This window comes from Eupeodes corollae, chromosome 2 (assembly GCF_945859685.1).
Source record: "Eupeodes corollae chromosome 2, idEupCoro1.1, whole genome shotgun sequence".
Classification (NCBI taxonomy): domain Eukaryota; kingdom Metazoa; phylum Arthropoda; class Insecta; order Diptera; family Syrphidae; genus Eupeodes; species Eupeodes corollae.
Genome location: NC_079148.1, coordinates 137,455,721 through 137,467,107, shown reverse-complemented (window position 1 = coordinate 137,467,107; position 11,387 = coordinate 137,455,721). Strand labels below are relative to the sequence as shown.

Sequence of the window (11,387 nt, the reverse complement as noted above, 5' to 3'; positions counted from 1 at the left end):
TTTCTCAGCACTTTTTTTTTGTTTAATTTTTTAGGATCCTTAAATAGTATTGCTTCATTCAATATACCGTCGATGAATACTAAATTTCCCATTCCTCTTGCCGAAATGCACTCCTTAATCATGATGTGCCAGCCTCCATGCTTCCCTGTTGGTTTTGTTTTCCTGCTTTTAAGCTCTTCATTTGGCTTACGCCACACCATAACTCTCCAATCCGATCCAAAGAGATTGTACTTACTCTCGTCAGCAAATATTACATCATCCCACCAAGTTGCATCCTTATTTTGTGTTCCCTAGCAAATTTGATCCAAATTTGCTTGTTGCGCACATTGATAAATAGCGCTTTTCGGGAAACACGACCATTTGTCTTTATGCTTCGGCGTACTATTGATGCAGATATTTTCTGTTTGCATTCCATTAACACTTCTTGCACAATTTTTAGTGCACTTAAATCAGGATTTGCTTTATTTTTCTTGCTATAAGCCGTTCTTCTTTCATTGTTAACTTTTTTTGTTGACCCATCTGCTTCTTTGGTTAGATCCTTCCTTTTCTTTTATACCTTCGAACAATATCACCGACAGTGTTAGGCTTCATGTCTAAAATATCAGAAATTTTTTGTATGTTTCACCTTTATTATGGTGAAAAATAATAAGGTTTCTTTTTTCAAGGCTTGCATTTATTTATTTGCGCCCAAGACTTTTTAAATAAAACCAAACGATCTCATTCTAAATTGTTTTAAAAATGTATGCGAACGTCTATTTAAACGGTACTCTTGAACAGACAAACTGTTAATCAGGGCAAATGTCAAACTCAGCAAAGAAAAAAAAAAAAAAAAAAAAACGAATATTAATGAAGCGCTTACATTACATGTGTCCTTTTTGAATATATTATATATCTCAATGCAGTTAAGTGATTAAACCATTTTTTTAATGAAATATTTAGGAAATAATATACTAATTTAAAAAATAACCAAGTAATAAAACTAAATTCAACTTTTACTACGAGAAAAAAACCAAAAGTATGTTTAAGAATAAAAACCGAATATTAATGACACTCACTCTACATATGTTTCTTGAAGCGGTTTTAATTTGAAATCAAAACTTTATAACAGAAAAGCTTTAATTTTAATATTTAAGTCCGCCATAATTAAAAAAGAAAACAAAATATTACTCTTTTGAATAGATGTTTTATTCCAGAATAATTTATTACAAAAATCCATAAATATTCACAATCAAGGAGAGATATTTGATGTAAAGATTAAGAACTGTGGATCGTTTTTTTAGTAATTGGTTGTTTGATTGAAAAATTATTATTTGTTCTTATAGAATAAGAAAAAACTCAAATACTTTTGGTTTTTGATTATTCTTTAGTTTAGCGGTAAAAAATTCTTGTTTTTTTACTTAGAAATACTTCCACGAGTCTTCTTGATTCTTTTGTTTATTCTTACGCTCCACCAAACCTGTCAAATGTTCTGATCTCACTGAAAGTGAATCAATTTTCTCAACCAATTGCTGATAGGGACTCAGTGGTTGTGTTCCCATAACAACATGTCCCAATTTCGAATCGATTTTCGCATTCAATCGTGCATTACGAATCAGATTTACAATCCAGCATTCGGCTTCGCTGGCTTTCATGTTCAGCTTATCAGCCAACATACTGATCGTGATGCACTGATGAATACGACAGAATGTTTCGAAGATCATCAAACGGGCATCTTCAACGAATTCATCCAAACAAGCGACAATGAAGAAATCGTTGAGAATGACAGTTTGACACTCATGCAATTTCATACGGGCTCCTTCGAAGTCGAAATTGACGTAGAGGCATTCCAAGAATTCAGTGATTGGGTCACGGTAGGTGTACGATTCTTGTTGAATGACTTTGATTAGATCTTTTAGGGCGTTGCGGCGAGTGCGGTTTATGATAACAGCGGTGGCCAGGTAACGCAAGATGTGTGGGCACATCGTTTGAATAGCATTCAAATACAAAGGCTTGTAGAGGAACATCTCAATGATGAGGTCACGTCCCTTGGGGTGATTGAAGAACACAAGGACACCCCAGTGAATGAGCCATGTACGTTGTTGCAAGGCTTGGATGTTGGTGTAGTTGCTGTTGTCAATGTAATCACGCAGACGATTTAAGTCCTCCAAAGCGGTGTTCCAGTTGAGGGTGAGAATCTCAGCGGCCAATTTCCCCCACAACACATTGAGGTAGTTCTGTTTGTAAATGAAAATATAGATAGGTTCTTAGTTTAAATGTTTATACGACTATGCAAGAAATTTTGATCAAAGGAGGTCTAAGTTTTAAGAAGAGATGTTTAATTTTAAACTAACTGGTTATCCCAGGAACAAGGTTAAAGGGTTTTTTGGATTTTTAATGCACCCCTTTTCTTATACCCGTCCGTACTTTCAAACCTACATTCCTACTGATGGTTTAGCTTTTTTATCAAAAATTAGTTTAGCATAGTTTTGCAGTCTTTTATAAATGTACTCTTTTGCAAAAGTCTTACGAAACATTTAATTAATTAAATTACCTTTAAGAGGAAAAAGCAATTTCAAAAACCATATGGACAAAAAAAAATCTTAAGGTACTCCTTATTTTATGCGTCCAGAATATAGTCATGTTTTCAATGGTTTGAATTTAATCATAAGAAAATGCTGGTTTTTGATTAGGTCAAGTTAAAGGTATACAGGTTCAACCTCCCCCTCCACCCTACCAAACACTCTTCCTTTAGGAGTTACCACTTTTTTAACAAATCAAATAAAAAAATAAACTTACCTTGTCATTGGGAGACATAACAATCAAGCAGAAGTACAAATACGATGTTGACTCCTGATAGTTTCCGCACTCGTACAAGTACTTGGCCAATTTGTAGGCGCTCTCCAAGTGTTCAATCTTGAAATTGTAGTCCTTTTGCAAGGCATTCACGAATGTTTTGGAATCTTTCATGCTCTCGCCATTCTTGAGGATATCGGTTGCCTTCATGATTGGAGCAACTTCATTTTGAAGTTGCTTGAGCGTGGCCAAAACCTCAGCCTTGCGCTGGACCAATTCCTCGGGCATTTCTTTGTCATAATTCAATCGCTTCCTCGTATCCATCGTATAATCAATCATGTTTGTTTTATTTACTGTAACCAAAATGTATTCCAGTAAATCTTGTTGATTGTAAATCTAAAAAGGAAAAAACAAAAATCAGTCGGTGCTCGGTGTCGGTGATGATGGTGACTCGCATCCCAATTGGGGGGATGCCGTAGTCATTTTCTTTTCTTGTTCTAACCTCTTTGCCACATAAAAATTCCAATAGCGGGAAAGTTAAATGCCTATCCAAGAATTGGCAATTTTTAGTTGTTAAATCAAACTGCGCCATGATTGGTTTTTAAGTATATTTCTATTATTTAAATCGTTTTTACGGCTTTTTTTAATAAAAATAAACGTGTTGACTTTGATTGACAAACTCACGACGTCGCCTATTTGGCGAAAAGGGGTCTTTGAAACGAACATAGCGCCAAATTGCAGAAAAGTGTTGAACACCTAGAACTAAAAATGACAAATAACACTTGAAAACAGTAATACCAAGTTTAATGTGTAGTCAAAGATTTTCCTTAGGCTAGGTTCGCACTCTCTTGGCATCTACGAGTAGATATTTGTAAAGAGTAAATAATTCTTGCACCTGAGCTACCACATCATCTGTACACCTCAATATGTTATATTTGCCGTTACGAACACTCAACGAGCTTGACGTTTATTTTTCAGTATGTGAAATCAAAACAAAACAATGGCACTAATTTGTTTAATATTTTTCTTTTATATAAATGGTTTTAAATGGTTAAAATTTGTGTTCATTCGTAAGTTAAAGAAAATTTGTATGTTTGAGTTAAAGAAATTAATAAAAAATCGAAATGAATGAAGAATATGGTATTTTTTTTTTTATTTTTATTCGGATTAATTTTATTAGTGATAAATGGTTAAATAGATACGATGGCCTTTTTAAATCAGTGGTTGTTCAACCTTTTATTTAATTAATAATTTGGTTTGTATCTTCTTTTTCTGGACAGTTTGTTTTCAGTGATTTGTCTGTTTAGTACATCCGACAACGAAAGAAAAGCTTAATAACGTTCTCATTGCATTCGATCTTTGCTTTCTCGGCAACTTCAAGTAAATGCTGGATGTAGTTTGGACATATGTATATGCCTTCACCTTCTCCATTTACTGTATTAAAAACATTTTCTAATGCAGCGAAGTGAGCCATCATTGTGGAATTTGTATGATCTCATCCTGTACTTAAACTTTTGGTGATCTGTGTGATCATGAAGACCACCTTTAGCTCTTATTACACCGAAGAAGTTTTCAAGGACGTCTGGGTTCAATCGGTATGTCATTATGAACTTAACGCCAAAATGTTCCAATACATCCTTGTGCAATAATTACAGGACATTATTAGATTGCACGATATCTTCAATATAATACATTAAATCGTGTTTATTTGAAATAGTTTTGTAGGTTACCTTTTTGGAATGGTAGCAAAGAATTTTTGCCAACTACCCGCATATTTAAAATCATATCCGACATGTCATCTAAAATTTTATTTTGGGTTTCCAAACGTAGTCCGTATGCGTGGACCCTTTTACATGAATGACCTCACATTCATGACGTCGAACCAATCATTTGTCTGCAAAAACATTTAAACTGAAATACTGTGCGATGTATTACTGTTTAGAGACTTACATATTTTAACAGTTGATAGCATTCTTCTCAACTTTCGTCTTCGAGGTATCCAAAGCTTACAGCTCTCGACAATTGATTGGTGACAATGTGGGAGAACAACTTTGTAGCATGTTTGACTTTTTGTTTTTCTGCTTGAACAATATTCAAAGTTTTGGGAGTAATCTTATGAGTTATACTTAGCTCTCCCGAAGTTAAGGAAAGAAGTTATAAAATTATGTCCTTTTTGACAATCTTTCCGTTCATTTCAATCCCTGGTCAATAAAATGATTTCTTACCAATTTTATTAAATTTGGTACGTCAGCGAGTACAAAAATTCTTTGGTCTTTAAAAACAAACCTGTAAGCATTCAAGCATTTTTTTATTTAATATGAACTAACATACCAAGGTTTTCCATACTGACACTAAGCTCAGTGTAAAGTCCTCTGTTAGCCCCACCTAAATTACTTGTGATTGCCACTACAGTGAAACCACAGGTTCAAACTTTTTCTATGATATCGAATAAAATGCTCCTCGTCATCTTACAATCAAAATCATAAAATATGGGCTGCTTCCATTTTCCAAGTTTCAACTAAACCTATTGTGAGCAAAAGTGTTAGCACTTAACGTTGAAAAATAATCGAATATTTACCCCTCAGAATCCTTACTCGCACGTAAGACGCTGGTTTAAGTGTTGTTGCAGAAGGTCTATCATAGCAGTATGCTTCGTTGATCTTCATCTCATCGAAGCTGAGAACACAAAGCTTTTAATTTTCTGTTATCTCTTGCGCTACTTTCATTATTTGAATGATGGGTACCATGATTCCTGGTGTTAGGTCGATTTTCATTTGGAGTTCTAATTGCAGGGGGAGGAACATTTTTCTTTTTAAGCAATTTTTAAGCTCTGGAGCTAGCAGCGTTATTGGTCTGGCTATATTTTCCTCAGACTAAATTAATCTCCTTACGCCCATTTTTTATTTGACCAGCAGTGAAAGTTGTTAGAAGTTTTTCTTCTAAGTTGGACTGGTTAAACTTGGCTTTTTTCAATTTACCCTCCATCTTATTTATCCTCCTGGTCTTAGTACTTAACTCTGTTTTGAGTTGCTTATTTTCTTGGCGTAAGGTTTTTCTAATAAGTTTATGAAAAATAATTAATTAATACAATTTCAGAATGAATAGATAGTACGATTAAGATTTTGTTCCTATCATGAATGCCTACAAATTTTATAAGGTACCTACTTACAATTGTTCAGTTAAGACATCAAATTTAGCTTGTTCTAAATGTGGAATGTGGATGTGAAATATTTTCCATCAAGCTATCATTTTTATGTTGCTGTTCACGCAAATTGTCATGCTCAAGCTCAATGGGAACTTCCAGCAACCCACTCACTACTTCTTTTTGCTTTTTCAGCTCCATTCTTTTCAAGCGCTTTGTTGTGTCAGGCTCAGACACTAGAGGCAGTTGTTTTGGATAAATCGTAGGAACTGCATCTGGTTTCAAAATCCGATACCGTGTGAATTCAATTGATATAATTTAATAATTTCTGATTCTTATTCTGAACTACTTTGTTTTTATTAACTTACCCATTTCATTTTTTGTATTGTTAAAAAATCTTCTTTCAAAAAGTGGAGACTACAAATTCTTGTACTCACAATATTAATTTTATCCTTGCGTTTAGTGAACAAGACCCACTGCTTCGAGAGATTTAAATTTTCTTTTGGATACTTGCGAAAGCTGGAATCTCTCGTTACATATCTTATTTCTTTCGTTGCAGTCAAAAACAGAACAAACACCCATGTTTATTAATAAATTTTTTTGTTTGTATAAATTATGAACAATACCACTCTATATAACTTATTGATGTAAAGATTTTTAAAATTCACTTCCGCTAACATTTACAACAGAAAATAGATTGAAATTGCGCCAAATATACAAGCTCTCTTCAATTAATCGAGTGTTCGTGACGTCACGATAGTTTGACAACCAAAACCTCAAATGCGCAATGCGCTATCTTTATTGGTTGTAACATGGTCTTTAAGTATTAAAATGCCTATAAGTGTGCCCAAATAGGGTGGCTCTTGTGTCAAAATACAATTCACAAAAAATTAGGGTTAAGACAAAAAATAAGATGATTTAATGGTAATATCTTACCTAACTGTAAAAAAATCAAAATTACGCAGTAATGGAAAGTCGCCCTAGTGAATTTTTATCACGGGCTCTAAATGAAGTTGCAGAAATGAAAGAATAATTATGTTTTTACCAGCTTTTTTACATTTTTTTTTTTGATTTATTCCTTTGTGAAATTTTCAATTAGGTAGATCTTACTTTTGTTGCAAAATGTCACATTAAAGTGAGAAATGACATTTATGAGTTTATTTTTCCTTACTTAAGGTGTCGCTACAGTCCTGTGTGAACTAAGGCCTCACTCAACAAATTTCTCCAGTTTCGCGCTCCAAGTTGGGTGAAGTCACTTTCCACTTTTGCGCGTCACCTGGGTCTTCCTCTACTGCGCTGTCGTGTGGATGTGGATTCGAAGACATTCCGAAGCATTGGTTTCCATGCGCTCTACGTGACACAGCCATCTTAGTCGTTGGACTTTTACCCTTCTGGCTAAGTCTACGTCGCCGTACAGCTCGTAGTTCCATCTTTTCCTCCCCTCTCCTTCGATGCATACGGGACCGTAGATCACACGAATAACTTTTCTCTCCAAGCGACCCAAGGCGATTTCATCCGCTTTTGTCATAGTCCATGCTTCTTCACCGTATAGCAGGACGGGGATGATAAGGGTCTTATGTAGAGCCACTTTGGGCCCTCGAGAAAGAACTTTACCACTCAATTGCTTTCTTAGTCCAAAGAAACAGCGGTTAGCAAGAGTTATTCTGCGTTTGATCTCAGCGCTGATGTTGTTTTCTGCGTTTACAGCGGAGCCTAGGTAGACGAAGTCCTTGACTACCTCAAAGTTACGTCTGTCGATGGTGACGTTTTGACCAAGACGTCGGTGTTGTATGTCCTTTCTTGACGACAGCATGTACTTTGTTTTGCCTTCATTAACCTTTAAACCCATTTTCACCGCCTCTGCCTCAATACTCACAAAAGCTCCATTGACATCACGGTGAGTTCATCCGATTATGTCAATGTCATCAGCATATGCTAGTAATTGGACAGACTTTTGAAAGATAGTGCCTCTAGTGTTGACGTGTGATTTCTCCACTATTCTTTCAAGAACTATGATAAAAAATCGCATAACAACGCATCACCTTGTCTAAAACCTTTTTTGACATCGAAAGGTTCTGTTAAGTTGTTTAAAACTTTATGGGGCAGCGTGAATTCTCCATGGTCATTCTGCACAAACGGACGAGTTTGGCAGGGATGCCAAAACTAGATATGGCTCTATACAGCTCGTCCCTGTAGAGACCCAACTTTCCTTAACCGCAGCACGAATTTTTCCACGCGTTTTTTTTAATCGATTGATTTTTTTTCTATTTTTAATTAACTTTTAAAGTTTCACTTATTCCAACAAAAAACACACAATAATAGCCATTTTCCAGATGTTTTCTCTTATTTTGACAGTTCTTTCAATTTTCCATTAGTTTCAGTGATGCCAGAAGTACATTTTTGAAATTTTATTAGAAATTGTTCCTTTAATTTGATTTTTTTAGGGACATTTTACATACATTTGTGGGAAATTTCCATATTCTCACTTTTTAATTGTTAAAAACAATAATATATGAAATGGCATATACAATATTACTTGAGAAAAAGCAGTTATTCAACGGAAAATATGCGGCAATTTAAGAAAATTGATATTGCATTATTTGAATGCAATTGTATTAAATCAAAAGTGAAAGTCTTCCTGGATGTTCAATAAAAGTTGACCAAATTACTCCACAAAAAAAATTAAATTCTGACCATGTTTGGAAACAGTGGTAACTATTAACCTTCCGACCACAACAGGGGTGCTATAACACCCCAGGCATTTTTATTTTTAATGTAATTTGGATTTTGCTTCTTTCTTTTTTCTGCCATTTTTCGTAAAAATATTTATTGTTTATGAATTAAGTTTTTTATGTCTTCAATAAAGTATATTATTTGTTATGTTTGAATAAAAATTGTATTCTGTCCTTTAAAGTATTTTTTTTTGTATATATTTTCTTGGCTGGGGTGTTATGCCACCCCTGTTGTGGTGTATGTATATTTTAAAAGTGTTGTGGTCGGAAGGTTAAATAGTTTAATTAATTATTGTTTTTCTTATTTAAGTTTATTTAAGGAATTTGGTGAAGCTATACAAAAACATCAGTGACGAACCCTTGTTGCCAGATTTCAAAAAATGCAGAATCCACAGAATCCCACTGGCTATCTACACCCATTAAAACCCCATCGTATTCTTTCAGTGCGACAGGGGCACGTGCCGAGGCAAAAAACGAATATCACGTTCTGTTGGGACGTGGTTTGAAGAGGCGCGTATCCAAGTCCAAAGGGTAATGTCATAGACATACTATACATGGACCGCTAGTAGCCAACTTCACGATGGTTCCACTTTTAACGGACAAAACACTAGCGCAAAGAGGACTATGCGGAAAAATTGTGTAACATTTATGACACTTGACATTGGAGATTCTTTCTTTTTTTCTCACATGTTTATGTATTTTGTGTTGTGATTTATGTAGTTGATCAAAATAAAAGAAATTTAAATAAGAAATAAAAATGAAAAAGTGTTCAATTCTAGGATGCATTTCGCATCAATTGAACAGATATATGTCTTTGTTTTTGTAAGTATATTTTTAAGGAACGTATGATTCCTAGCTAAAATCATATTTTTTACCATTATTTAGCCTGGTTCGTAAAGGCGTAGTCAGAGAAGAATGGAGACTTGCTATTGAATCTCTAAATGGTCAGGTGATAGATTCAAGTCGACCGCTACAGAAATTTTTCATCTGCGATCTTCACTTCGATAAAAAATTTATTAAAACGCTTGGGACTAACAAACGTCTCACAGAGGATGCTGTTCCAACTCTTTTCCCTAACATGCATAACATGATGGAACAAATGTAAGATTAATCATTTATTCAAAACAAATTCAACCTAAAATTTTCTAATTACAGAAAAGAAGAAGTTCAAGACGATCAGGTAGATAACTTTGAAGAAGCTTGTTGCAGGATGGAACAAATATAATATAATTCAGTTTTCATTACAAATTCTACATAATTTTTTACTTTTAGGATTGAACCACCAATCGATGAAGTTCAAGATCATCCAACTGATGACTTGGCAGAAGCACCCATCAAAAACGAACAAACTGGAAATAACTTCGATGAAAGGTACTTTTTATATCAGGAAACTCTTCATTTGATTTTGTTTGTATTTATTTATTTATAAAAAATAATTTTCAAAATAAATTTGTAAATTATTTAAAAAGAAGGCAAGACCATTGGATGCCGTTAATAGAAAAATATAGAGATAAATAAGTTTTAAAATTTCTTCGATTTTGTTGCGCTTCGATATGCATTCTTTAACATTAACCAATGGAAAATGAATCGCTTCCTAAGGTACCACCTCGTTACCTTTTATACTGACATAACTTGGAATAAGTGGTACCCGTGGCATGATGGTTAGTGCGTTGGACTGTCATGCTAGAGGTCTTGGGTTCAATCCCTGCCTATGCCATCTAAAGTCTTTTCACGGGTACTGCCTCTTGCGAGGAATTGACAAATTCTCCAAGAGTAACTATTGTCATGAAAAAGTGCTTTCTCAAAAATTAGCCGTTCGGAGTCGGCATATAAACTGTAGGTCCCCTCCATTCCTGACAACATTACTCGCACACAGGAATGGTTGAGAGTTGTAAGTCACTAGGCCTTGGTTCTCAACGGACTGTCGCGCCACCCAATTTTTTTTTTTTTTAACTTGGAATCCAGGCTAGAACAATGTTGACGCTGTTGTATATAACACTCTGTATAGTATGTCTATGGGTAATGTACTTGATGTACAGTTTCGCCCGGAAGTTCCGTACAAAACGTAATGATGGTGGAAGATTTTACTTCCTCTTCAAGTTGTGTGTCAACGAGAACCATCGTGGATTGGTATAGTTGCTGCCGTAAATTTATCGTTGACCACTTCTTGGAGAACCAAGAAATTGGTCCCAAAATTGGTGGGCCTGGACGCGTCGTTCAAATTGATGAAAGTAAATTTGGACGACGTAAGTTCAATAAAGGTCGGCGGTTAGGGTTCTCGGTACGATCGAGGATGGATCTGAGGATCTCAGGTTGTAGGTGTGTACTGGGAATATACGCTGTGCTGAGGTAAGTTTTTATAATTATATAATCTATTCAATATTAATAAAGTTTTTTTCTTTATGTCCTTTCATAAGGAAGCACGTTGAGGATGGGACGACCATCCATACCGACTACTGGAGAGCCCATGATTGTCTGGAAGAGCATGGTCACATCCATAAACATCCGTAAACCATAGCGATCCCCACAATCCGTTTGTAGCGCAGGATGGTACATATACCCAAAGGAAGAAAATCGCAATGGAGGGTGGTAAAACGGGCATTTTACAACGACAGCTATAACCACAATATCGCGGACTGGGTTGTGGAGTACCAGTACCATAATACATATATAAGGCAATTTTAAAACTGATTAAAAAAAAACAAAAAAAAATTCACTGTTTTTTACTTTGTATTTCGTAT

At 35.0% G+C, this 11,387-nt stretch overlaps 2 protein-coding genes and 1 pseudogene across 2 annotated transcripts; 2 read left to right on the top strand and 1 right to left on the bottom strand.

Moving 5' to 3' along the window:
* Nucleotides 1–1,163: 1,163 nt before the first annotated feature.
* On the bottom strand, nucleotides 1,164–3,489 carry LOC129946948 (eukaryotic translation initiation factor 3 subunit E). Its single transcript, XM_056057330.1, has 3 exons — nucleotides 3,275–3,489; nucleotides 2,776–3,168; nucleotides 1,164–2,213 (listed from the first exon to the last, which is right to left on the bottom strand). The coding sequence occupies exons 1-3, from the start codon at nucleotides 3,362–3,364 to the stop codon at nucleotides 1,398–1,400; spliced, it is 1,299 nt and encodes a 432-aa protein (XP_055913305.1). The 5' UTR covers nucleotides 3,365–3,489; the 3' UTR covers nucleotides 1,164–1,397.
* Nucleotides 3,490–9,266: 5,777 nt separating this feature from the next.
* Nucleotides 9,267–10,139, top strand: LOC129947957 (uncharacterized). Its single transcript, XM_056058742.1, has 3 exons — nucleotides 9,267–9,468; nucleotides 9,532–9,747; nucleotides 9,802–10,139. Exons 1-3 carry the CDS (start codon nucleotides 9,404–9,406, stop codon nucleotides 9,869–9,871), a joined length of 351 nt encoding a protein of 116 aa, XP_055914717.1. The 5' UTR covers nucleotides 9,267–9,403; the 3' UTR covers nucleotides 9,872–10,139.
* A 578-nt stretch (nucleotides 10,140–10,717) lies between these two features.
* On the top strand, nucleotides 10,718–11,331 carry LOC129945255 (uncharacterized; annotated as a pseudogene).
* The last annotated feature ends 56 nt before the right edge of the window (nucleotides 11,332–11,387 follow it).

Excerpts from the sequence above, each read along its gene's own strand:
- LOC129946948 (XM_056057330.1), bottom strand. The coding sequence starts at position 3,364 with ATGGCGCAGTTTGATTTAACAACTAAAAATTGCCAATTCTTGGATAGG. Across the intron at positions 3,169-3,274 it reads AATTTTTATGTGGCAAAGAG|ATTTACAATCAACAAGATTT; the intron begins GTTAGAACAAGA and ends TTTCCTTTTTAG. Across the intron at positions 2,214-2,775 it reads TTATGTCTCCCAATGACAAG|AACTACCTCAATGTGTTGTG; the intron begins GTAAGTTTATTT and ends ATTTACAAACAG.
- LOC129947957 (XM_056058742.1), top strand. The coding sequence starts at position 9,404 with ATGAAAAAGTGTTCAATTCTAGGATGCATTTCGCATCAATTGAACAGA. Across the intron at positions 9,469-9,531 it reads AGATATATGTCTTTGTTTTT|CCTGGTTCGTAAAGGCGTAG; the intron begins GTAAGTATATTT and ends ACCATTATTTAG. Across the intron at positions 9,748-9,801 it reads CATAACATGATGGAACAAAT|AAAAGAAGAAGTTCAAGACG; the intron begins GTAAGATTAATC and ends TTCTAATTACAG.